The sequence below is a fragment of the Macadamia integrifolia genome, chromosome 5, assembly GCF_013358625.1.
Source record: "Macadamia integrifolia cultivar HAES 741 chromosome 5, SCU_Mint_v3, whole genome shotgun sequence".
Lineage (NCBI taxonomy): Eukaryota > Viridiplantae > Streptophyta > Magnoliopsida > Proteales > Proteaceae > Macadamia > Macadamia integrifolia.
This window is the reverse complement of record NC_056561.1, coordinates 44274200-44298509: the sequence shown is the minus strand read 5'-3', so window position 1 is coordinate 44298509 and position 24310 is coordinate 44274200. Positions and strand designations below refer to the sequence as shown.

Below are 24310 nucleotides of genomic sequence, written 5' to 3'. Positions count from 1 at the left end.
TTTTTTGGGGGGGTAGGGGGATGGGAAGTAATTTTAGGTGTTTGGTTGCCATGACTGCTATTCGCTTTCATTCAATTCATACGTGATTTTCGTAATTCATTTTAAATGAAAATAGCTTATCGAAACAAATAAAGTTGTGAATGAAATTACAATCTCACCAAGATATAATTTTAAAATGTTAAATCTAGTATAACTCAACCCATTTTGTACAACTCAACAAATAAAGAAACAGTATAGTTTAGGCATATAATTGTAGGGTATTCTAGTATAGTTTAGGCTCGATTTGATTCAGTTTATACGGGTCATACTTTGTTTGGTTCAATTCAGTTCAAACTAGCTGTTTTCATTCTGGAATGGAGTCGAACCAAACTAAATAAAAGTTTACTTTTCAAAACCTGAACTAAAGTAAACTGTTTCGACTTGGTTCGGTTTTAATGCTCAGTTTCAATTGACAACACTAAAAGGGATCAATGCACTTCCCACTATATTGGCATCATAGACAGGGGAAGAGGAGTTTCAGTCGTTTTATATTCTTACCAAAAGGTCATGTCATTAAATGAAGAGAGAGGGAGGCTCCGGTAGGGGGCATGTATGCCACAATCAAGTGTTCGCTTTCTTTTGATATATCATATTTTTCTCATGTATGCAAGATTATATATATATATATATATATAGGTAAAAATCAGTATCAAAAGTTTAGGTTTACTTAAATTTCTTTTCGCATTATTTAGATCAAAACAAAAAAACTTAGAAGTGCTTCCCCAATGTGCATTTGGCAAAAAATGAACTGTTATATTAAATTATAGGGGAATTGTTTCTTGTAGGAGAGCACAACCCCTGCAAGTGCTTGAGGGCCAATAAGAGCACATAAGGAAACATCAACAGGGATGTCATTTTATATTTCATGGTGTGTGGGGTAGTCATTTTGCATCCCATGTGTCTATGTACAAGAGCCATACTCCCTGACATAAACCATTTTTCCTAAATTCTATTTATTTGAATGTAAAAATTCATGTAAAATTAGTCTTAAGAATTTTTTATTGCGTAGGAATCAATTATAAAAGTTTATTTAATGTAATGAAAATTGTATGTTTAAAGGGATATTTTTTTACTTAGTCAATAGAGGGTAGAGCGTTCTTACCTCACCCCACCCAAAAAAAAAAAGATAAAATATAATGATGAATAACCCAATTACATGTTCATAATTTCATACCACTAGTGGATAAGAGATTTATCTGACACACAGGAGAAGGAAAACTACTCACTCCCCTTACAAAATCACTAAGGTCCAATTGTTTCATTGTAAAATTCCAAAGGGAAAAAGGTTGATGTGGAAGTATGGCACATGCATCCATATACTTAGGGCGAAATGACCACCCCTTTGAAATGAAAAATAACATCTCTCTGGTAGCTTCCCCATGCACTCTTATTGACCCTTACACATGTGTAGGAACCGCACTCCTCCACAGGAAACACTTTTCAATTTTAAGTTCAAAAATCATTTAGGGAGAAGTTTCCCTTCACCACACTGTGAGGTTCACACACACCTATAGGGATTTGGAATCTTCCCAAAATACCCTTAATACCCTCATTGTGCATCTGGAGCTTGCTCGGTGATAGGATTCCCATTCACCTTGGCCTTAAGGGAACTCAATTCAATATTTTAGATGAAAATATCCCTCTATATAACTATCTTTTGGACGGAGGTGGGACATGTCTTTGGTTTTCTTAGAGCCAGGAGATCAAACCAGGACAGACAAATATAGATGTCTTTTCCATGAAGTGGGGGAGATACAGTGGCACAAGTCTAGGTAGCACGACATGCCCAGGCTTTTTCCATATTATTACTTTTGTAATTTTTATAATATATATATTTTTTAATTTTTTTGTTAAAAATAAACAGTGAAAATAAATTTATTTTACCGAAAGAAAAAAAAAAAAATCTCTTCAACCTTTTATATTAAATAAGCGGAGCATAAACTAGAAAGACAAATCATAAGGTCAGTAAAAGGGCACAGTTTGGAAATTAGATGAAGAAGTGAGGCATTTGAGTCATTAACTTATATTAGTAGCGTTATTTCTATTAGTTTATAAGATATCTGTCAGACGCCACAATAAAAATTGCAAACATAATTTACTTCAACCCTGAGCCACTCCAAATGAATGCTTTAAAAGAAATGGAACGTGCCTTGTAGGGTTGGGCATAATTTCGATTTCACATTCATCTTAGAAAGCGTGTAAGATTAAAGGTTTTTTTTTGTTGTTGGGTAAATGTAAGATCAAAGGTCTATGGTGCTCAGAATTGTAAAAGGAGGTTTGTTCATCCACTTAACAACCACTCGGAAGAGTTTAAAAAAGGGAAAATTACATCATTGCTCCTTTTTTGTTTTATTTTACAAAATTACTCATTTATTGTTTAAGTTAACAAATATACACAGTATTAGGCTTGGGTTTACAAAATTACCCAAAAATAGTAAATCACTTTCATCTTCCTTTATATTTTGACATTTTTACCCCTAATTCTCTATTAGCCCTGTATCCCTAGCCTGAGTTTTGCCATCAAATCAACAACTCCACTGAAATAGGTATTGCCATCTTCCCTATCTCTACCATCAAACAGTTATCATAAAGCTTTTGTGATTGTTGTGTTTGTTGTTTGTTGTCTTTGAAGATCGTCGTCGCCAGCATCCACGACACTTTGAAATCAGCATCAAGTTTGAATTGGGATCCGACTATTACTCCGATGTAATAATCAACGGTTCAAAACATCGTAATCTCAGCCCAATGGAATCGCTGATTAGGTTCTAGTTCTCCGTACCTCTCATCCGCCTCCTCTTGCGTGGCATAGTCCTCACTCTCCCATCCCTCTCTCGTCTTATGTTGCAGAAGGGACTGGCTGCGGGTGTCAATGGTGGAGGGCATAGTGGGGCTGTGGGTAGCGGGCATTGTGATAGAATGGGTTGGGGTGTGGAGGCATGGTGGTGTTGGTGATGGGGTTGCAGGAAGAAGAAAAGAAATGAGTGGAATGTGGTTGGTCTTGTCATTGTTATTCTCACCCCCAACTAAAACAGATCCATCACAATGTTAAAAGAAAAATAATCGAAAGAAAAGGAAAAAGTAATTGGAATTCATACTAGTCCCCAATTGTCATACTCGAAGCTCGAGAGAGATAATGCAACTGCAAATGGAAAAAGCAGAGTATTGAGTTCACAACTTTAAGCCATCTCATTGTAGTTTAGCATAAGTGTGGATTATCTCTCTCTCTCTCTCTCTCTCTCGTCAAACCCTAGAGCAATCATTGCACGCTGCAATCGGATAGTAGTGGGCTTAGGTAGAGATAACCAGAGTAAGGGGAGGTGTGGGTAAAACGGTAAAAAAGCATAGATAATTGAGTGCGGAGTACTGTATTTGGTAGTTTTGTAAGCCAATCCCAAAATTGGGTATTTTTGTAAACTCAAACCCATCTTGGGTAATTTTGTAATGGGAAACCCATTAATGGGTAATCAGGTAATTCTCCCTTTAAAAAAATGCAAAACAATTGCATCCCATAGGATATATATATATATATATAATTCTCATCCATGAAATTAATAGATGTTCGAAAAAATATAAAATATTTTGTCCTCTTCTCAATTGATAATTCGAATGAATGAATTCCTACATCATCATAGCCCCCAACCCTATTGTTCAGGGGGTTCTTTTTCAACTAAGGTATGAAAAATTAGATTGGATTAGATTGGCTGATTCAGGTCAATTTATGTTGGACCGATCATTTACTAAAACTAAGGTTTAGGGTTAGTGCGCTCTCTGTTGATTTTCTATTGATTCTAACAGATTTCAATTTGGATGATTTTGATTCAATTTAAACCTAATTCTAAATCAGTGTGGCTCGATTTGGACATGAATCATAATTCTTGATTTTTAAACCTTGTTTTTCAGTGGATTATAGTAGTCATGCAAGGATTTCTTTTTCACCACGAGTGAAGAAGTAGATTGGATCCCAACTTTAATTCCATAAGAAAATTCATCTCTATTATATGGTGAGATTGAAATCAAACGACTCAATTTGATTACAAAATAAATTATACGAAGGAAGAACGAAGATTTCAAACCTGAAAAATAAAAATTTCAATCATTACCCCCACATGTTAATATTACAAGAGAGAGGATGAGGAAACATGGTACAACACTACCACCTCTTCACATTTTTATTTGTTTAGGCTTAGAGAGTATTTTCCCATATAACAAAGTCCAAGACATTTTATATTTGATTATAATAAATTATCTTTGTTTTACATTTAAATTCATTGAATTTGAATAATAAAATAAAATTATATTGAAAAAAATATCTATAAATTTAAGCATATACAATCATATTGGATAGTAATTATTTTTTATTTTTTATTTATTTTTTTATTTTACCATGGCCATAGGATAAGAAAGTGGGACCCATTAATTAATAATTAGAAGTACAAAAAAGCCAATGGTGGAGTGGAGATTCGTTAACGACTGAGTAGTTTAGTTGATGCGGTAAAGTGGTAAACCACCGGTAAATACTTTGGGATTAACCAAAACCTTCTGGTTTCAGAAAATCAGAATAGACCCTTGTCATCTCACGCAACGAGATTTTATATATTTCGCTTTCTGATAATAATGGGCGTCCAGGTTGGATTTTGGGTTCCGCCGCCGAAAGGAGTCGTTCCCGGGCGTTTTCCGGCATAAGTCAATAAAAACTGAAATACCGGCCGACACTGAAACGACATTTCCGGGACCTCAAGACTTAAGAAGTGGTGAGATCGTTCCACGAGGATCGAATTGGGGAGTTGGGAAACTGGAGAAGAAAGAGAAAGATAAATGTCTACCGCCTTGGACTTAGTCATAGTTGTGGTCTTTTAGAAGACTCCGGAGTCCGGATTCTCAGTTTCGATCTGGGGAGACACCAGTCGCCATGTCATCCCAGATCGGATGCCGAAGAGGTCTTACAGTTAACGAATCAAAGCTTCGATTTCTTCATCTTCAACTCTAGCGCAGCTCTAGAAGTCACGACGTCTCATCCGGAGCAGTCAGCACTAAGTAGTAAGATCTATCTTTCCGTTTTATCTGTTTTCGAGAATCTAGGGTTGCGTTTGATTCGCATTATCTATAGTTTATGTCATAATCCTGAACAGATTGACAATTGACATAGATATGGATCGGAGACGCACCGAAAGTCCGATATATTCCCGGCAGAGGAGCGGCGGTTCTAGCACTGGTTCATCTTCACCTGCAAGGTCACCCGCTCACCACCATGCTCGTTCGTCGTCGACTATGGGCCTTTCCACAATCAAAAGAACTCAGAACGTCGCAGCAAAAGCTGCGGCGCAGCGGCTTGCGCAGGTCATGGCATCGCAGACCGCTGACGATGACGACGATGACGATGACTTAGGATTCCGATATAGTGCTCCTCCTCCCTCGTTTTCCAGCACTCTTAACAACAGTTTACCCGCGATCTCCTCTGCTAGGCCGACTAGATCCCCGTCGCCTGCGGTAATTTAATCAATTCTGTGTTTTCCCCTTCCATTACTTTTGTTCTTCTGTTGGTTTGGTTTTAATCTTGTATCGGTTGAATTGCTCGGAACATATGACATTGAATTTGAATTTGGTGTTTCTGCGGATTATGCTGGAAATTTAACTTTCCCGTTTTGAGCAGATTCAGTATACTAGAGATCTGAATTAGGTAGTTGCCAATTTGTTTCTTTGCTCTTGAAATTTGTTTAATTGTGTTCGTGAGAATATACTGAGTTAAGTACCCTGTGCTGTTTCCATTGAGTTGAAATTTAGTGGACAATTGATTATTGAGTTTGATTGTTTTCTGTTATTGCGAGCACATAAATTATGATCTGAATTGTATCTCTGTTCTGTTTGAAGTTTTCATGGAAATGACACAAGATCTGCCAAAACTGCTGTGTTTTAAGCCGATGCAATTTTCACATTGTCTTTCTCAAATTGCATTTTGAAAATCTTGGTGGCAACCTATTATTGGGAAGGATGCGTGGTACTGTGAATAAATGCTTTCTAATTTTGTTGACAATGGAAGGCTAATTGGGTATTGTCATAATTTAATTAGTTAGGTCGGAACTTTGTAGAGCATACTCCTTCAGTTCGTTCTACGTCAGCTGGACGGCCATCAGTCTCTGTTCGTTCTACACAAATGGTACCACCTAGTACTGCTAGAACCTCAATGAGGACCCCAGTTCCCATACCACCGATAGAACCTTCTGCAAGTAGACCAAGAAATAATAAAGGGTAAAGATTCTCACCTTTGTTATGTGCTCTCTCTCTCTTTTTCTTTTTAATTTATTTGTGACAGTTAAGATTGTAAGAGAACCACTTGATCTATCATCCTGTAAATCTTTACATAATTTTGATATATGAGCTGTGTTGTCTGGTATTCTTCACTAATTTCGTGGAAAGAGTTTGTCCTTGTTACCGATATTCTGATGGATAACAGCAATGAGGAACTCACACAGTCAACACTGTTTTCAACTGATTATGAATTTGGTTTCACGGGACTGTATATTATGTGATTCTTTGTGCCTTCACGGTAAATGATATATTTCTGTGATTTATATAGTCCAAGACTTTGTTGCTTGTCCATTCTAGCCAAAGGTCACAACATGTGAGGATGAAGAGTTTGTAAGTTAAGGTAGATTTTGATTGAGCATTTTTATTTGTTGATTGATTTGCTGTTGGGGTGGGATTTTACACCGTTCTGTTATTTTAGTGACTTTGATGTAGACAAAGTTGTCCCAGCGAGTTTCACCTATTTTTAGTAAATACAATTTGATAGTGTTTTCTTGCTCTATGACAATAGCAATTGGGACAAGGCTTAGTTCAGTTGGCTGCATCGTGATAATATTTCTATTCTCTAATGAAACCTCTTAGTTTTTCATTGGGACTTCTACTTTCCAGCAATCACAACATCAATTTCTTAATTCACCTTGAGGTTATACATGGCTGCCTCTTGGTCATCCTTACGCTACTATAACCACCCAAATAATTAATCTTAATTTTGGTTCCATGATAATGTGCATACATTCATTGCAGAATCTAGGGTGCTTCTTAACTGCAGACACTTCCTAGTCTTACTGTGCTTGTGTACCAAGATGATTGGTGTAAAAGGGCTTACCCAGTGCATGAGGCTCCCGCCACTGCGGGATCCAAGAGGGTCATAATGTATGCAGCCTTAACTCTATTTCGCAGAGAGGCTGTTTCTCGACTTGAACCCACAACTACTAGGTCGCAAGGAGCAATCTTCCATTGCACCGGGATGATTGGTGTGTAGAACCTTTAGAGACAAGTGTTAGTACGCGGCTGCATGCCACTCAAGTCAGAAGGACTAAAGTAGGACTAAAGTTTCACTAAGATGTCTTTCCTCGTAGATGAAGGACTAAACTCAAGTGAGATGCAAACGAAAAGGTTGCCTTTTATGGGTGTAATATGTGGTAAAAGAATAATTTGAACCTTACCAAATAAAATAAACACATTCTATTTATTTGAAAATTAGTTTCATATCCTTTTAAATTTCAAATTGCTAGAAGATGTTTGTGTTGGTATTTGGTTTCTTTTCGTCCACCTCATTCTAGAAACTTCCAAGATGTAGCAGTTGAATGTTGGGCAAAGATTATTTTGTTGAAGTCATCTTGTGTTTCCCTGCCATCATACTCATCTTTTTACCTTTAGGCAAGTTTGATTGCTCAGTAAGTGAGAAGTAGAACAAAGTGAAGGATACCTTGACAAGTTTCCTACTCTTTAGTGAATCTTGATCTGTTTGGATGGCCAGGGAAAATGTTTATTGGTAGATGGCTTTTCCCTGTCTCCTGCTTTATTTCACTTTTTCACTGTTGCGGATGTAAATAAAAAAAAAATGGACTTTGCCACAATCCCAAGGAAAAAACTCCAATGGTCGAGTCAAGTTCTTGCCATTGCAATGGCTCAATCCTTTATATCCAGTTCTGAACCCAAGTTACAACAGTCACCTCGTAGCTGCAACCAGTGGAGTGCTTCCAGAAGTCCTTCTTGCTGTCAAGGATTAAAGTATTGGTATCGGCCGGCTAAATTTAAGATATGTATCGGAGGGTATCGTATCGTATTGGAGATATGCTGGCATATGCTAAAAATCAGGGATTAAAGTATCGGCCGCCGTATCGGCCAACTAAATTTAAGATACGTATCGGAGATACTTTAAACCATTGTTCCTGCAACTAAGAGGAGATGAGCATTCTAGTTCTGCAATTAGAGGAGGGGTACAGATTTTCTGGCTATCCTGAGATTTTTTTTCCCGTATTGTAATCAGACACCTGATTCTAATTCTCTCGTTGATTGGCGGTCTTTGAAACAACCTCTTGAGTGCTTGATGAACATATGCATATAGAATATAGGTCTACTCCTTCTGCAATTGGAGGGAACAACCTCAATATTAACTAAATCAAACTAATTTTCCTTTCCAAATTCTATAAATTCATCTAGAACTACAGTTTTATTTATAAAGACCGAACAAACTGACTACCAAACATATTTTTAAGCTCTATGGCCCTTTGATATTCCACGCCTTTTCACATTTAAGGTTTTTGCAGTCGTATAAGGTGCTGTATGAATTTTAAATATCTGACAGAACATAGGGTACTGTGGATCATATTCCGTTGATTGGTTGAGTAGTGTTGAGTGTTGACTGACAAGCAGTGCAGGTTTGTGTCAGATATGGGACATCTTAACTTAAAAGATACAGGAAATCAGCGCGATGCTTCGGCACTTCATGACGAGGTATGTCCTCATGTTTCAGTCAAGTTGTAGAAAGAAAGCATTATCCATGAAGATATAATGTGAGAACAGTTTGTTTGGCAATGAATTTGGAAATTTGATATGGAAAAATATTGACCATCTGATATCTGCTAAAAATGCAGCTCGATATGCTACAAGAAGAGAACGAGAACATTCTTGAGAAGGTCGTGTTGGTTTCTCTTTCCCTCAGGTGTTGTGAGTAGTCTTGCTGCCATAATTTCAATGTGGATGCGGTATTTATATTAGTATGTGCTGTACAGCTCCGTCTTGCAGAAGAGAGATGTGAAGAAGCTGAGGCCAGAGCTAGAGAACTTGAGAAACAGGTCATTTGTTTATCTAGTCATTGTCTTCTTTTTTATTTTGCTTATCCAAGGGGATGCTGAAGGGAAAATATCTGAAAGACCTCTCATAAAAAATCATGTCCAAAAAACCTGCTGTTTAACTTTTTTTTATATCCATCACTATTTAGAGATAAAATCCTATCTCCGTCTTCCCCTTTTTTTTTTTTAATTTTTAATAATAATAATAATAATAATAATAATAATAATAATAATAATAATAATAATAATAATAATAATAATTAATTATTTATTATTATTTTTTTAAGAAGGTAAAATCCTATCTCAGAAGTTAGAAGCATATGAAATGTCTAAAGCACCCCTAACAATTTCTGTAAAATGAGAATTATTTTATGTGTTTTTCTCAAGAACATGATATAATAACACAAATTATTGAAAAGTCTAAGAACTAGACTTTCTGAGGGTATTTATAAGTTTTCAATTATGGTATTTAGGGACATTTTTTCCATTTTGTACATTCCAATAACCAAAGCTTTAAGAACTGAATGTGAGATGTGTTTTTGTTATATGGGCTTAGTAGATATACAATTTAAACATAGGATTTTTAGATATTATTCTTTTATTTATGGATTTTCTATATATTTTCCCTAAGGCTAATAGTGTGGGTCTACCTTTGAATGGGTCCACTGGGAGGAAAACCTTATACCTTTCTTTAATTGACATTATTTTTTCCATAAACCTTATGCTACCTTTTTCTCCTTCGATTTCCATAGTCAAATCATTCAACCGGCATAATCAATCTTCATGGAAGGGAGTAGAGTCATCGTTATATGAACACAGCAATAGACAAAACCCTACCATATCCAGTAGCATCAGTAGGTCAATCCCGTGTCTCATGCCGCTCAAGCCGCAGCTTGGCGATGAGCAGCTCCAACTTTCGAATGTAAAGCATGAGTCGCCCTTGGCCACCGCCCAACTCCTACCCGCTTCTGTCGGTTTGTCCCTGGATGCTCGAGTAAGGGGAGAGAGCCTTGTGAACAGCAGCTGACACGGATCAGATGCCAGATGTCTGATACAGTTTTGTTATGTGGAAATGTTTGGCTAACTAAATATCTACAAAAAATTTCATTCATCAGATAAAGAATAGTTGTTGGTGTGATAAGCATTCCTTTGTTGTCTCTTTTCATTGTATCTTCCTTATTCTTGCTTCTCGAAGTAAATAGGTTCACGTATTTTTGTTTCATTATTTATTTCAGTCAATGAATTCCAGAAGGCTTTATTTGTAACTGTTTAGCAGGTCTTGAGTTCTTTGTTGCATTTGTTAAAGGAGTAAGTGTTGGAGAAAAACTCCGAAGAATCGTCCCCTTTCGGTGTTTAGAACACATAGATAGAATCAGACCATAAGTTGGGTCTCTTTATTGTGAAAGCTATTAATATTGGTGTACGATGTCTTGTATTCCGTCAGAGTTTAATCCAGGGAGTACTGGTGCAACGCCTCGACAAGCAGAAACGGCGGTCCCGCTAGCGGATTAGCGGGCCGTGGGGGTTGCAAGGGGGCAGGAGGCCCCCCTGCATAGCAGGGGGTGTAGGGGGGCACAGCCTCCTGTTCGAATTTTTTATTTGAGGGCAATTGTGTACTTTTCAGATTAGAGTTTTTTGCTATATATTTGTAGCAAGGGTTTCTTTCTCTGTAATGCAAGCAATACTAAGAGGTGTGAGGGACGAGCGCTGTAACCCTGTTCTCCATTGATAGTGAAGCAGGATCTCATCTCACCGGGGACGTAGACAATCTTGCCGAACCTCTTAAATCTGTGTGCATTGCTTATTCTTGTTTTTCCATTATTTTTTGCATCGTTTTAGGGTTGTGTTTCTACAATTAATGGGTAATTAATGGGAGGAAAAAGAATACATGTAGAGGTGATTGATGATCCTTTGAGTAATAGCTCGAACCTGAACACGAACTTTGATAACACTCCCCTAGGTCTTCTGTAGTCTCCCACTTAGATCCTCACCACAACTCTGTGAGTGAATTGTGATCTCACGTAGTGGTGACTACAGGGACCATGGAGACTATACATAATAGCCTCCCTAGCCCTAACCTACTCCCACAATAGGTTGGACTGGGCTTATCTCCCTTGAGTGGGCCCAACGTCTATGGGCCCAATGGGTTACCTGTATTAGTGAAGCCCACAAATCCAACAGTAAGTTCTCCATTTAAGACTTGCATGAACTATGAGATCTGGAAAATGTTATAAAATGTAACCAGTGTGTTATAATTTTATCCCTATTGACATGAGTGTCAATAAATTGAACTTCATAGTTGCTACTTAGGAAATATTCTAATGAAATGAGTACCACTTCAAGGGTAAATGTTGCTAAGCTAGGAACCTTTCCAGCTGCCTACCCTATTTCACCAGAGTTGACCAATCATTTGGTCATTCTAACTATTGAATAGTTGGGGAATCACCTAGTTTGCCACATGTCAAATATGGTGTCCCATCTATATTATCTATGGAATTCGAACCTAAACTCTATTTATGATTCATTTTTTCTATCTCATTGGCCCCTGTTTCATATTTCGGCATAAGCATATCGATTTCCGCCTATTCCACCACCATGTTTGGGGCTATTTCCCTTTTTTTTCTTTTTTTCTTTTTATTTTATTATTTTATTATTTTTATTTTTTTATATTTCTATTCTCCAAATAAGTTTAATTGTTCCAAAAATTTTCAAAACATTATTCTAACACATGGTGACGTTAGATTTGAAGTCAATCAATTATTAGATGATGATTTGAATAACATGTCCATGAAGTTTGGGTGCAACTGTGCAATATACACTACCATGTAGCAAAAGGCCGAGGTAGTCGGAAGAGTTTCTGTCTAAAGAAAAATGCTTGCAGATCTCAAACCCCAAAATTTTATTGTATATGTTGATTTGTATCATGTAGAATAAGGAATTGAGAAAATGCAGAAGTTTTTCACCAGAATTCAAGGGTTTTGGAATGCAACATGTGTTTGACAAGGGCAAAAAATAAAAGTTGCAAAAAATAAAAGTTAGGTTAACTCTCTTAATTTTCACCATTTCAATATAATGCTTGCATTTTTCAATTATGTTCTAATTTTGTTGATACCTAGAATTAAAGATTTCATTCTGAAAGGATGCTGTTTTAATAGGTTGCTACTCTTGGAGAAGGTGTATCTCTGGAAGCCAAATTGTTGAGCAGGTAATTTGGGATTTATGTGACAGAAATTTTATCTTTGACATTCTATTTTGTAGTGCTTATGATTTTTTATGTGATTTAATTTCAGAAAGGAAGCGGCACTGCGTCAAAGAGAGGTAATAGTTAATACTTGGTGTTTGGGTTCAAATATATAAATGAATGTTCACCTATACTTATTTCCAATTTGTTATTTGGAGAAGTTTCAAGATTGTTCTGTGGCATGGGAGTTTCCTTTGTTATGGGGACTATTGTTATTGGTTATACAAACATAATTCTTTGTCAGGCTGCTCTTAAAGCTGCAAAACAATCTAAGGATGGGAGGGATGAAGAAGTTGCAGCCCTTCGGTCTGAAGTTGAGGTAACATATGCTAACTTGTAGGATTTCATGCTCTATTGTTACTTTTCATATATTTCTAATCTAACTCTAGCATTTTATGATGTATAGTCAATAGTGTATTATAGTGCTTTGCTTTTCTTGTTTGAACCAGGGTGCAAAAGAAGAGGCTGCTGCTGCAGTGGAACAGCTTCGAGAAGCAGAATCTGAAACAAAATCTCTTCGCTCAATGACTCAGAGAATGATCTTGACTCAGGAAGAGATGGTATTTACCATTCACCCCTTTAGTGATTTTATTATTTTGTACGCTCCTTAGAGATATTAATGTATATTTTGGATTTGGATTTCAGGAGGAAGTTGTCCTTAAGAGATGCTGGCTTGCTCGATATTGGGGTTTAGCTGTACGGCATGGTAAGCTTAATCACTTTATCTACAGCTCTTTCTTTTAATGGTAAAAATTATATGCTTTAGTGTTTGGGGTGACAGAAGAATTATACAAGGGTGTTCTAGGTTAAACGAGTTAGGTCATTCTGTTGGCCTTAATCTGAGGGAACATGGTTTATTACCGGGAAAAGAGAAGCAATCATATTATTCTGTTGGGCTGATTGTATGGCATCAGTAGCATTAGGAGTTCTTAACTTGCAACGGAAAGAGCTCAGATCTGACATTGAGACTATAGAAAAAGACCCCAACAAGAAAAGTCCTCAGCAAGTAAATGTTATGTTAATTTAAAAATTACCTGTCGTTTAAATTCACATGTGTACTAGTTTTTGCTACCTATAAACTTAAAATAGCACTCAAACTGTGATTTCCCCACCTGTACAAATTCGCATAAAATTTGAGTGATGTGTGCTCCTGAATGCCCAATGTTCTGAGTGGTTATGCCAAGTGCCTACCATGCCCATCTGATCTTAATTTGTTTTTGTTTTTGTTTTTTTTTGTAATGGTATATTACACCTGAGGTACCCAACGTTTAGAGAAACTGCACCTATGGTACCTACCGTTTGTAATATTACTTGAGGTACTTTTTTCATATTTCCAATTTTACCACTACCTCTGGCTGTTCCCCCATGGCTACTGCAATGTGTTACATCTCCCTCCCGGCCTTTCTGCCCTCCCCTGCTCTCTTTCCCCATTCCCCATTCCCCATTCCCCATTCCCTTCCCTCTGTTCCCCTCCGGGCCCTTCTTCTTGAATCACATTGCACTCGGTCCAACCCCTATCATTTCTTTTAAGATTCACCTTCCGTCTCGAGCTACACCTAAATGACCTAGAGAATTTACTCACAGAAGAGGCCCTGGTGTACACGGAAGTCATCTGCATCCCCATCTTGAGAATCCCGTGAAGGGCTTTCTACATGGTAAACTGGTCTTTTCGGAGACCTTGAAGGTGAAGAAGCGGATAAACTCATAACATCCGAGTCAGACCTGCCTTGCATCAGCTTTTAAGTTTAATTGTAAAGCTCCACAGAAAGGCACTGATTTAATTCAGGGAATACAAATATCTTCAACTCATCAATGCCTGAACTTCCATAAAAAAAAAATCTTTATTTTATTGCTTGTTTCTCTTCAATAATCTCAGAAAAGGATGGAAATTTGCTGGTAAAAGAGCTACTGAGAACTCAAAGACTTAGTACTGAGTACAATCAAATTGCAAAAACAGGAGCAGTAAATCTATAAGGACTAGCTGATTGCTGTAAATATTACAAACCTGAAGTGAGAATGACAGCCTGTAACCAATGTCTAAAGAGAGATAAGAAAGATGAACACAAGGGAGCAAGCGCATTGTTTGCTGCTGCTTCGAGAACTGACCCGAGAGTTTCACAACGAAGAACCTAAGATGAGAGACAAGGATATGCTAATGCACATTTATGGAGACGGTTAACCCACCTTTGGAGTCAGAGTTAATATCGTTGGACAAAAGTCGGATCATTAAACTACTTCCCAAGGTAGCAGCTCCATAAAATCTCCACCACTTGCCACTGCAATAGTGCCTGCTTATTCTGAAAATAATTTTGGGGTTTCCGGAAGCATTGGAGCATGACTTGCTGAATTGGAGCTCCTGGGGTGACAATTGGGTTCGTTAACGACCATTTCAGAGAGAATCGAACTCGATAAGGTCCTTATCTAGTGGTGGCGGGGGAAGCAACATTGGGTTTAAGATGTTGGCATTGAGGGCAGTTACTGGGTGCACCTGAACAAGGGAAAATGTAGTAAATGGGACTGGTCCATGCAAATGCAAACCGAAGCAAGGTGGATCATCATTGCTAGAATGACTGGACAGGTAGGAGAAGGCTTAGAGGCAAGCAGCAACAGCAAGCAGCGGTCTGAGATGTGCATTGATTTCTTGGGGGCTATGACAAGTAAAAAGGGACAAGGGGACCAGTAGAATTTAGGTTGAGAATAAGGAATGGGTCGTAGACACATCCTCTGAAGGAAAGGAGGTTTGGTGATGTTTTCCAAACTCGCAAGCTTCACACTCTGTGCTGGAGGTAAATTTGCATTCAGGAATCATATGTTGGAGCTCGGAAAGTGACAAAATGACCTAACCGTCAAATAAAGTTTAAAGTATTGGTATCGGGTATCGTACTGGAAGAGTGATTTTAAGAGATGTATCGTGTCATATCGGGGAGACACAAAATACGCTAAGATATATATGGAAATGGTCAAGAAAAATATAGAAATGCTAAGGATATATGCAAAATATAGTTTTGAAGCATAAAACAGAATAAATAAAAGAGAACATTCCTTCACAGGTGAGGAAAAAGTAAACATCTAGTGGTCATAAATTCTCTGTCCCTCCCCCTATAGTATGAAGTCGATAATACCCTCCATTGTTCCCTGATACCTTTGCACACCATCCGAATCCCTCGATGCAGGGAGATTCAATCACATATTATTTATTATAGACGAAATAAAAAGCTCAGTATTCTTCCTTCGGTAGCCAGCGGCGAGAGAAGTATACTACTCATGTAGTATACTAAATTCATCCATTATAATTTTATGGAAAAAAAAAAGAAATGGAAAAACCAGAACCGGAATATGAGAAACTTCAATTCCAGCAGCTAAACAGATCAGAATATAGCGAAAAACTAGGTGAAACCTGTATGTGATATGATAAACAACTCCCAAAATTATAAGCTGATCTGACTGTTAGATCTCCAAATATAGGAGTGTCACGAAAATAGCAGGCTGTAGAAAAAAGCCAAAGAACATGATCTAACATAGGTTTCTGCAGGGACCTAAACTAGGGTTTTTCCACACCAAGGGCAGCAGAGGTTGCTGTAGACCAATGAAGAAGAATGGCCTTTCAAACCAATAAGAGAACAACAGGTACTGCTGTTGGGCAATTGCTCTGATACCATGTAACAAAGCAAGGCAGCAACACAAAAGTACTTGCGCAAGAAGTAAACCGAGAAGAAGTAGAAAGAAAGGAAGGAAGAAAAGAAAAGTGACCGAGTGAGAGGAGAAGTCTTGTGGTCCAAGACTCACGGTTTTCACAAAATGAGGAAACCGTGAGCAACAAGTTGTTTACATAATTTACACTTGGAAATTGCAAGTAAGGACAAAATAATTTGATTATAGCAAAGGACACTCAACATAAATATAAAGACTAGAATACCCCTGCAAATTACTTAACACTTCAGCACATATAAACATGCTTTGGGAAGTCACCATATCAGGCACCTTTGATCCGTTTTATACTCTGATACTTGTTATGTGGCATCTGATTTTCTCTTTAACGTTTGTTTCTTTTTACCTTTCTTAGGTATCTGTGCAGATATTGCAGTGTCAAAACATGAACACTGGTCATCATTAGCACCTCTTCCATTTGAGATTGTCATTTCTGCAGGACAAAAGGCTAAAGAGGAATCTCGGAGCCATGGTTAGTCATAGACTCATAGTGCATTGATCTTGTGAAACAAATCTCTTTCTTTTTGTTAATTCTTTGGGAAGAATCTAGAAACTTGTTATAATATAATTTTTAGTTCTCCTACTTCTTTTGTGGCTAATTTATGGATAAGTGATCATATTTACAAACGTTGAGCAGGTGATGCTGATCCTGAGAAAAGGAGTAAACTAGTTCGGGATTTGAGTGATCTAATTGGAGATGGCAATATTGAGAGTATGCTTTCGGTGGAGATGGGATTAAGGGAGCTAGTTTCCTTAAAGGTCTCCTTTTTTATTCAACATTTTTATGACATTTGAATGCTCTCCCCCACCCCACCCCCCAAAAAAAATATAATTTTCTCGTTTTCCTTCTCATTTTGGCTCTGTTTGTTTTGATATAAAATACACAGAAGTAAAAAAAGGGAGGGTAACTTTTGCAATATTATAAGGGTTTTTTTTTTGGTATTGGGTCATAGAGTATTGTAGTTTCAATATTATAAGATAAGTTATGAGAGTAGTATTTGGTACTGTAAGATAACAAAGATAATTTGGTAGGAATGATATAAACACATATAAACATGGGAGGAATGATAGAATGCAATGGACAAATAAGCCAGAACAACATTCTGTTTTATAACAAGTAATGTCATACCATTTCACTGAGCGATGGCTGCCTCAGCTGTTGACTCACTATTTTTTTCCACGATCACTGTTTCTCACCAGTGCAAATTGTTAATCCTTTTCTGAGGGACACACTACTAGCTGACGCTGGGTTGTCTGTTAACCAAAAGGTCCCCATTGGTAAACTTGAAGAGCAGAATGGTTAAGATATTCTTGCAGCAGCTGTTCCTAAATTGAGAAAAATGTTCAGATTGTGCTGATTGTTCGAATTAAACTTGCAGAATTTAGTGTTCCATTGGCATATTATCACATCTGGAGTGGATATCATACTGATCCCTCGTAGATTCTAATTATGTGGCTCATTCAATTACATGCTATGCAATCCGAATGGACTTGTTTGTTTAAGTTTTCCATGTTTGGGTTTGGTTGTGAACTGCTATGTTTTAGTGGTCCTCCAAGTCTTAGTTCAACCTTTTGATGCAGCAGCATCTTTTTTTTCTTACAACATTCTTCAGACTTCAAAGTTTAGGGGTTAAGATTAAGAGCCATTTTCCTGAGAAGAAATCTATGTGGCAAAGGGATTTGCTGGGGCTTCTTTTCAGGTTGTTTGCTTATCTTATAAATCTGTTATCCATCAAGGGCGACAGCATTGGGTGTTTTTCTGTGCAAATTGTGGGCATCAAAATGAACATATGTAAATTTTGTTTCATGATTTTGCTGTCCTTTATGCTACATGCAAACAATTTAAAAAGTTACCAAGAGTAAAAAAAAAAAAAAAAATGGTGAATTTCTGCCTGAGAGATTTGTTGTACTTTATTTTATGATGATAAAAACGTAGGCTTTGTAAAATCCTGTGAAATTTTAGTTCATCATAGGCATTTTACCCTATGTTTTTGCATGCCAATGTGGTTGCTGACTAGCACGCTTATTTATATATATTTTGCACTTTCTGACATCAAGGTTGAGGATGCTGTCGTGCTTGCATTGGCCCAACACCGGCGTCCAAATATGGTTCGACAATCCGGCTCAGGTTTGTTGAACCCTATCAAATGAAATGCCTGGCATAATCTATGATGTTCTGATGCCTCTTTTTTTCCTTTTCAATTTGCTTGGGGTTCTTATTCAATGTTGATGACTCTTCTCATATGGGGAATGAAATTCGACTCAACTATTTCTTACCCAACTAAATGGGGTGCTCTATACTGCGAAGATGTTGATGATTTTTGTTTATAAACGAAAAATGATTTCCAACATGGTCAGTTGTTACGTCTAATGTGTTCAAATCCTCCAATCTTCTTCCTTACCCTGGAGGATTGGCTAGGAAGGATATTGTCGAGTGTAAGGATAAGCTTTTCAAAGGGATATGCAATGTCCCATACAAAAGGTACAGATTGCAATTACCTTCTTCAATCTTTCCCACAGGATAAGTAATATTTCCCCCCAATAGTAGGACCAAGTGAGGTTCTCCGTCTTTAAACTCATGCAACAGAAAAATCTACACCCATTTTTGGAAATCCTCAGAAGAGTGCCTTCTCAAGATATTCCAGTTTTTGTTCCTCCCAAATCCCCCAAAAAGTTCCAGAAGGAAGCATCTTCCAAAGGATTTGCCATCTATCATATGAGGGATAGGTGACCAAGGCAAACACTTGATTGATCCATTTCAGCATTGTCCAGTCAAGTTCAAACGCCCCTAAATAGTAGGACCAAGTGTCTTGAGCCTAGGGACAATGGGCAGAAAGGTGGTCTACTTATTGTTGCTTTTTTAGACTGCACACCAGTTTGCTAAATGAAGGCCTTAAATTAATCGACCGCTATAACCCTTTCCACAGAAAAGTAAGCAAACAACCAACCAAAGCCTCTACTCTGGGAGGCATCCTCCTAGCTAATCCTACAACTAGGGATTATTCTTTGTAGTTCACCATAAGGGATTATTCATTAATGTTTCAAAGGGAAAAATGGTCTTTCTCAAACCTTCTGAACACTAGAATGTTGTCCTGCTCCGTTAATTTTGGATTCTTCAAACTTTGGAAGAGGTTTATGCATTGGTTCAGTTGCCTATCAGCTGAGTTCGTTAGGAGATTGGACCATCACACAATCTTTCCATTCTATTTGAACATTGACTGATTGACATGTCTTTGAAGGGGGTAATTCTGCCCAACTTTAGGCAATCTTTCCATCCTAGAGTTTGAACATTGCCTAATTGCGATGTATTTAATCGGGGCAAGTCCACACAACCTTGAGGAAGTCTTGCACTGTTTCCTGGTTTTGATCTTTTAGTCCCCCGGTTATTGCATTATTTTTTATCACATTCTTCGTAACTGTTCTGCTCTAGATAATCCTCCTTTTATTTATTTATTTATTTATTTTTTTTTTGAGAGAGCCTTTTGAAACTCATTGTACTCCAAACACAAAGACCATAGTGTGGAGAGACCATAGTGTGGAGAGAAGTGGGAGTCCCGATGGTTAACCATGCTTGTTCATTTGTGAATTGTATATTCTGAAATGTATTTCTATTTCATTTTTTGGTTTACCGTGTCAAATTTGTTATAGTTTTCTTTCCCTAATCGGAAGAGCTTTGTTAAATTTTGTGGACTAAGTACTCTGTTGCTTGTTCCATCAGATCCCAAGTCACCTGGCGATCCAAAGTTTCTGGAGGCATTTGGTAACAACTTTATTCCAAGGAATATGTTTTAGAATCTGTCATTTGCTTAGATGAAAAACACTAAAAACTAAATGTGGTAGGCAATTTTGGCAAAGGGAAGTGGTGCCCTTAGTCATTCATCCGACCTAGGTGTTACCCTATGTTAAAATGACCATATCATATTATATACCTTCATCTATTCTTTCACATTCCATGGAAACAGACCACTCGTGGTACAAACAGAAATGTCATATTGATGGTTACATTTTACCCAACTGGGTTGATCTCCTAGGTGGGATAGCTATGATATTGCACTTCAATACCTTTTGTAAGTTGTGACCCTGTCAGGGGTATTATGATCCCTTTGATATGTAATCTAAAGGCAGAATCATTGTGCTTCATTCATTATAACTGTTGAAAAAAAGGTCATATCTAGTTTTCGCACGGAACTGAGATCTGACTTTCTTGCAGAGTTGAGCCAAGAGGAGTCTGAAGATGTTGCTTTCAAGGAGGTCTGGTTTATTTCTCATCTCTCTCAAAGCTAGTTATTGATAGGATGTGGTTAGTGAATTCTGTAGATGTTGACTCAAGTTAGGCTTTTGCCAAATAAATGGGGTTAGCTACGTGAATCCTGCTTTGCAATTATGCAAATGTGCAGGATTCACACTCAATGGTTTGGCTTTGGGTTTTCACTATGGTGGCTGCCAGCCTGATATACCAACCAGGCTTTGCATGGCACCAATTAAGTCTTAATGAATCTCCATGCATTTGGGTACTCTTCTAGGTGATCAGATTTTATATGTTAGTAGAGATACTATCAGTTTTAAGCTTCTGTATATTTTTTTGTAACTTATAGTAAATTTGGCAGGCTTGGCTTACATATTTTTGGAGACGAGCCAAAGCCCATGGAGTTGAGGAGGATATTGCTGATGAAAGACTCCAATCCTGGATCAGCCGTAGCAGCCAATCGCCTACTTCCCATGATGCCATTGATGGTAATTTCTGCTTTACAAAGTACTTTAGGTTCAATTGTGAGAACTATTTTGTAAATTTTGAAAGAAAAATAAAACATAGGAAATCTCTATTTAACCTATATTATTCCAGAAACTAGCTCAATTATTGTCATATTTGATGTAAATGTGGCTACACCTTCATCAGTAGGTTGCATAGTTAGAGAAAAACTGCCTGTACAAATTTCAGGTAAATGAATCCTTTCATCACCCTGGCTCAATTTGTATAAACAAAAAATATTTTCCAGGATTTGTAATGGAAGCAATTGAAAATCATTTGACAAAAAATCAGAAAATATTTTACTGAGATGTAATATAAAAAATGAATTTTATTTTATAATATTATTCTGTTATTGCTTATCAAGAAAAGAATAAATTAGAAAATGACATTTAAATCTCAGGGTGTTGTTTTCTCACAAAACGTAGGGTTGTACTGGTCATTGATACAGTTGGCACTAATGGAGGATGCCAACCTCATCATATGGCTGTATTTTTTTTTTTGGGTAGGTAAGGAGGGAAGTGGGTAATAGCCAAGAGGCTCGAACTTGAGACCTCCTGGTGAGCATGGGTTTTTTGTACACCACAACTCACCAACTGAACTAGGCAGTTGTTGTTATATGGCTGTATTCTTCCTTCACTCAACCATGGCGAAACATTATTGCTTGTCATGTACAACTCAGAAAAAAGACAAACAGCGTAAAATACAGAATAAATTTTATGGACAATAGTTGATTTCCCAGAAATTTTTTTGGTCAAAACAAATGGAGCTCTAAAGTTGCATGTGGTCCAGGAAGATGTGCAGTGCAAAGGTTTTTGTTGTAGGTTGACTTTTTTTAGGGGGGGAAGGGGGGGGGTGGCTACGGTGAGGCAGGGAGTGCATTTGCTGACCGCATTTGGTTTCCTCATGGAGAATTTGTTGGCTCATTATATTAGATGAACTTAACATCCTATGCACTAGTTCTTTTGCATTGTTGATTTTTTGTGCTGTGGTCGGACCAACTCTATATTGCACCTCATGCTCTAAAACCTTGAATCAAGTTTTAGGAATAGCAAAATATGGAAACTTCTGCTAGAAAATGTGCCAACTTAGAACCTTTTCAAGATAGCATCCTTGCATGTCTCTCTGTATTCTTGCAAGTTTTCTGAGTATTGAGTTTTATAAAACTCATGGTGCTTGTGTTCAGTTGAGAGAGGCTTGCTGGAGCTGAGGAAGCTGGGGATTGAGCAGCAATTGTGGGAAGCATCTCGAAAGGAGTTGGAACAAACTTCAACTCCTGCAACCAGCCATAAGCCCATTTCCGATTCAGAAACATCTTGATTAAGGCCATGGTAAGATGTTCTTGTGTTTGACCTATGAAGTTTTCACTGCGTTTCTGGAGTGCTAGAGAAGTTGGGCTTTTGGGTTCTGTTTGTATATTAAACTGGATATATTAAGTGAAATACCCTATTAGAAGGTGATCCTTCCCTCCCCAACCCCTGATGAAAATTTTCCAAGTTTGCGGAGTTGATTTTTTTTTGAACGGATTTGTAATTATTTGAGTTCTTTAATCTTTTTGAGTGTGTGCTTTTTTACTTCTCCACTTTCCTGGTAGGCGAAGGTTTTGCTTAACCAGTGGAGGAAGAAATCATTCTCCCTGGAATCCAAGAGTGATCGAGGTTATATGTGGGTCAACGTTACAATGCCTATCCCCGGAGGCTTTAAATACCGGTATCCCTGTTGGTATCGCTGTATTAGATGGTTTTGCCTCATTTTTAATTAAAAAAATTTGATTTTTGGACAAATTTACCCTTATTGAGAACAGTTCCACACTTCCAGGCCGATATCGATATGGATTACTATTGATCTGATACAGATATTTGAAAGCCTGAAAGTAGTAAATCGTTGGCTCTTTAAATTAATTTCGTTCATTCTAATTCCTAATTGCTAATTGGTTCGAGAAATCAACAATCTTCAACAGAGGACTGGAGAACCATGAATGGTTATGGTTTTGAAAGAGTCCGAGGGTCGATTCTGTCCATTTCTTACAGATTTGTAACTTGAGCCTGGATCAGTTCACCTTATGTGGAGAGTAACGATTTTTCATGTATCTTACAAAAAAAAAAAAACCATACTACGTATGATTTTTTGACAGTATATGTTATTTTTCTTAGAAATGCTTCTCTAAAAATTGGTAGCATGGAGGGGCATTTATGAAAGAAAAAGTTACATCATAACAAAATTACACTACCATGTATGAAATTTCACTAAACTATGCATGTAACCTTCATGGCTTCACATGGGGAGCTGATCCAGACTCTATCTTGGGTTCTTCCGGCCTCTACTTTGGGATGGGGTGGAGAATCCATTCTTAACGGAGCCACTTGCTCTCGCCAGATATATTTTTCAGCCACTTGCTCTCTCTCCGGTACGGATATATTTTTCAAGAGAGGAGAGAAGAAACAACCTTGCTGGGATGCCAGTGTTTGCTGCCTCATGCATTGTGCTTTTTTTTTCCTTTTGGTCTGGGTCATGGGTGTGGGTCTGTGGGTGAGGTTGGTTGATCAACGAGAATGCCGAGGGTGGGCGTGGGCGAGGGCAGTGGACTGTTGTCAATTGCTTGGATGGTTGCGTATGGACGTTAGAGTAAAATACAAGACTATGAAGTCACGCGGCCGATGGCATGCGCTTGCCCATGCCCCTGGCCCTGGGAGCGAGGGAGAAGGTATACAGATTCCCTTTTTTGTTTTTCTGTCTTCAGCGGCCACACACTTCATTTTATAGGCATTATTATTATTAAGCGTGGAGAGAGGACAGGAGAATTCTGCCACAATTAAACTAAAACTTTAAAATCTACTTTGTTTTTTTTTTTTTGGTAGAAACACTTTTAAATCTGCTTAGAAGACTTAGAAAGGTACATGACAATACATAATAAACAACTGAAAATAAACTGGTGTGTGGATATACGTGAAAGGGTATTTGAATGGGGAAAAGGAGGGGGGCGGGGGAAGTTGTTTTCTCTCACATTCCTAGAGGTGCTAACTATGTAGGGTATTCTTTAGCCTGGAAGGCTTTGCCTATGACAAGTAAGGCGGTTTGGCCTGTATCCATTTCTTGCCTTCATGATCTTTGTAAGCCTGGAGATCCTCTTACCCTTCTATTGAATAAGATCTCTCTTTAGCAATATGGATAGGAGGTGTTTTCCATGGGGATTGCGGTTTCTATGCGTGCGCAAAGACTAATGAAAACGCACAAAGAAGCATCAACAAAGATATTATTTTCTATTTCATGGTGTGGCAGGTCATTCATTTCGGCCACCCATTTGTCTTGGCATGCCACACTCCCCCATAAAAGCATTTTTCCCTTGAATGAATTTGAGTTTAGAATTTATTATATCATCAATCTAAACATTGTACTTCCCATCAAATGGTTGGAATCCTTATATCACCCTATCATGTGGTAAGCCAATCAGGTAAGCTTGTTTAGTTGGACGTT

The 24310-nt window shown here is 37.7% G+C and overlaps 1 protein-coding gene across 3 annotated transcripts; it reads left to right on the top strand.

Moving 5' to 3' along the window:
- The first annotated feature begins 4611 nt into the window (after window positions 1–4611).
- LOC122079437 (coiled-coil domain-containing protein SCD2-like) lies at window positions 4612–22410 on the top strand. Of its 3 annotated transcripts, none has more exons than XM_042645911.1 (18): window positions 4612–5076; window positions 5169–5526; window positions 6107–6285; window positions 8727–8802; window positions 8943–8984; window positions 9081–9143; window positions 12296–12345; window positions 12431–12458; window positions 12626–12700; window positions 12831–12941; window positions 13027–13087; window positions 16445–16561; window positions 16727–16848; window positions 18148–18217; window positions 19808–19849; window positions 20300–20340; window positions 20697–20823; window positions 22023–22410. In XM_042645911.1, the coding sequence occupies exons 2-18, from the start codon at window positions 5188–5190 to the stop codon at window positions 22154–22156; spliced, it is 1677 nt and encodes a 558-aa protein (XP_042501845.1). In that variant the 5' UTR covers window positions 4612–5076; window positions 5169–5187; the 3' UTR covers window positions 22157–22410. The 3 variants fall into 3 exon arrangements, with proteins under 3 accessions (XP_042501845.1, XP_042501844.1, XP_042501846.1); XM_042645910.1 differs by having other exon boundaries at window positions 4613–5076; window positions 5186–5526; XM_042645912.1 differs by lacking the exon at window positions 4612–5076 and having other exon boundaries at window positions 5391–5526; window positions 6111–6285.
- The last annotated feature ends 1900 nt before the right edge of the window (window positions 22411–24310 follow it).

Bases quoted from the DNA above. Each gene is read 5' to 3' on its own strand.
- LOC122079437 (XM_042645911.1), top strand. From the start codon at position 5,188: ATGGATCGGAGACGCACCGAAAGTCCGATATATTCCCGGCAGAGGAGC. The intron at 12,459-12,625 runs GTAATAGTTAAT...ATTCTTTGTCAG, and splicing joins CGGCACTGCGTCAAAGAGAG to GCTGCTCTTAAAGCTGCAAA. The intron at 13,088-16,444 runs GTAAGCTTAATC...TACCTTTCTTAG, and splicing joins GGGTTTAGCTGTACGGCATG to GTATCTGTGCAGATATTGCA.